Genomic DNA, 2,500 nt, shown 5'->3' with positions numbered 1-2,500 from the left:
AAGAAGGAAATGATTTGCCTGAATGCTGGTGGGATCAACAAATAACCGGATCAGGGCGTTTCGGTGACTGCAAAGTCGTGCTGAACTTCACTGTGACTTAAACCTAAAATAATAAACACACAAACAAACATTAAGATGGCTTTAAACGCGTGCTATCGACTGACGAGGTGTGTTTTACGAGTTGCAGAAAGCAGAACTGTTGCTGTGAGAGCGTTAGCATCGCGCTCGCGCTGTTTATGTGAGTAACATTAATAACCTGAGTTTTATTACTTCCTACTCTTGAGTTCACAAATATTATCGTGACTGTTATACACTATTTTCTGCCTGTAAATCATGCAGCCATTATTACAGAGAGGTTTCCACAGCTATGATCTATATATAGATCAAGCCGAAGTTACTAGCTCGCTAGGTGTGTTATTGCTGGTGTCGTAATTAAAATGTCGCAAAGCTGCTTCGGTAGAAACGTGTCATTAGAGCAGTAAAAGTGATTATAGTCGTGTCTCAGATCGGCAGGCCGGTGTGAGTACAGACCTTTGGACGCGCAGTTTCTCTGCAGCTGATCAGACCGCGGTGTCGGTGACTTATGATCAGATAAAGAAGCTTCTTGTGACCAAGTCTGGTGTTGTAATTGACGTGAGAGAGCCTTGGGAACTCCGAGAATACGGCAGTATACCTGGCTCTATTAACGTGCCACGTGAGTACATTTACATTTACATTTACAGCAGACGCTGTACAGACGCTGTACATTTGGCAGACGCCCTTATCCAGAGCGACGTACATAAGTGCTTAAATCTCTAACATTGAATACATTAATGCTGGCTCACTAAGTTACATACTTAAGATACCATGAGTTTAAAACATTGTTAAAAGTTACAATGAAAAAGGGTCAAAGGTGTGTTTTTTTGTTTTTTTTTTGCTTTGTTTTTTTTTTTTTTTTTATCAAGTACTCACTTTTATCAGCATGTAGGATTAAAGAAAAACAAACTACTGTGATATGCAAAGTGTGTGTGTATTTATGTGTGTGTGTCATGCAGTGGGTCAGGTGATCGCGGCTCTGCAGCTGAAGCCAGAAGAGTTTAAGGAGAAATATGGAGGTGAAATGCCTATGGTTGGTGAACGCCTGATCTTTACCTGTCTGGCAGGTGTGAGGAGTCCGAAAGCTCTGGAAGCAGCTCAGTCCTTAGGATACTCCAAGTGAGGAAGAGTTTTCACTCATCCTCACCATCTTCCTCACAATAAGATTATTTACATGACTATTATAACCAGTAAATCAGCTTTTTTTATCTGTAACATTTACACTGCAATAATTCAAACACTTATTGGTTTGTTGTCTTCGGTGAGAAATTAATGTGAAAAAGACTGATGTATATAAATATGAATGAAACTCAATATAAACTGTGTATGTGTGTGTGCAGTGTACAGCACTATCCAGGAGGATGGCAAGACTGGGCTAAACATGAAATACTGCAGACTAAAGCGTGAGTCATCATGAAGCTGTAAAACTGTGAGAAATATACAAAGAAAAACTCCATGTACACTGTAATAAAGGACGGACTGGTCAACGTCGTTCAGCTGCGAATGTGATCATTATTTATTTGCCAAATCTAAAGAAATGAAAGAACTGAAACTGCACAGAAAGTCAAATTACACTTGTCCTATTTTATAAGCTTCTGTATATATTTACCAACATGTTTATTGTGTGTTCTGAACACTTTAGCTTCATTAAAGATATTTATCAGGAAGCTAGAAAGGAATTCTGGGATACAGCCATAACTGAAGCAGGCTTAATAATCGCTGCAAATTTATAATTAATTTAGAAAGTTATTAATGTATTGGGATTATTCTAAGGTGCATGCTCTGGAAACAGAAGACAGTACTTTATAAAAGTTTGCACACATTTGCCTTAAATCTTGTTGTACCTTTCAGTGTCTGATAAAATAAATAAATGACTTGAAATGACTCGGCATCACTGTGGACGTTCACTTTAGCACAATCACACTGATCTGTAACTATTGGTTTCTCTCTCAAGTCTTCACCAGTGATTAGTCGATGACTTCAACAAGACTTCATGTTAGAACTCATGAATGAAACTCTTTACACAACTACACTTTTTGTATATATAGTCCACACAAACTCAATGTTTATAATGATTTATAATCCCACACTCTGATGTCATTCAGTTGAGGATAAGGTTCTCTTTTCACTTTGGCTCCACTCAAGGTTTCTTCCTCATATCATCTCAGAGAGTTTTTCTTTCACCACTTTCATCTCTGACATTTGTCACTATGACATGATAAAGATTCCATTCTTTAATATATAATATTTAAATTGAGGTATGAGAAAAATAAATCCATCATAAACATTTCACTCATCTAATTCAGAGTAATCAAAAATAGGTCTTTATTCTACACTACAGTGTGTTTTCCTGCTTGAATTGATCAAACTCTTCATGTTATTTTACATACTGCAGCAGCTGACGCAGGTGTGTTACAGCAAGAAA

At 37.5% G+C, this 2,500-nt stretch overlaps 2 protein-coding genes across 3 annotated transcripts in view; one reads left to right on the top strand and one right to left on the bottom strand.

Moving 5' to 3' along the window:
• Nucleotides 1-36, bottom strand: part of usp45 (ubiquitin specific peptidase 45) — a 29,302-nt gene extending 29,266 nt beyond the window's left edge. Inside the window, exon 1 of the mRNA XM_060873073.1 lies at nt 19-36. The gene's annotated coding sequence lies outside the window, so the exon portion shown is untranslated. The remainder of the gene's footprint in view (nt 1-18) is intronic.
• tstd3 (thiosulfate sulfurtransferase like domain containing 3) lies at nt 13-1,959 on the top strand. 2 transcript variants are annotated; one of them, XR_009648651.1, is made up of 4 exons: nt 13-238; nt 506-694; nt 1,035-1,265; nt 1,416-1,959. XR_009648651.1 is itself a non-coding variant. In XM_060873112.1 (4 exons), the coding sequence occupies exons 1-4, from the start codon at nt 136-138 to the stop codon at nt 1,480-1,482; spliced, it is 519 nt and encodes a 172-aa protein (XP_060729095.1). In that variant the 5' UTR covers nt 16-135; the 3' UTR covers nt 1,483-1,959. The 2 variants fall into 2 exon arrangements, 1 of the variants encoding a protein (XP_060729095.1); XM_060873112.1 differs by having other exon boundaries at nt 16-238; nt 1,035-1,194.
• The last annotated feature ends 541 nt before the right edge of the window (nt 1,960-2,500 follow it).

Source organism: Tachysurus vachellii, chromosome 1, assembly GCF_030014155.1.
Source record: "Tachysurus vachellii isolate PV-2020 chromosome 1, HZAU_Pvac_v1, whole genome shotgun sequence".
NCBI classification, from domain to species: Eukaryota; Metazoa; Chordata; class Actinopteri; order Siluriformes; family Bagridae; genus Tachysurus; species Tachysurus vachellii.
Note: the sequence above shows the minus strand (reverse complement) of the source record. Positions and strands in the feature narration are given on the sequence as shown.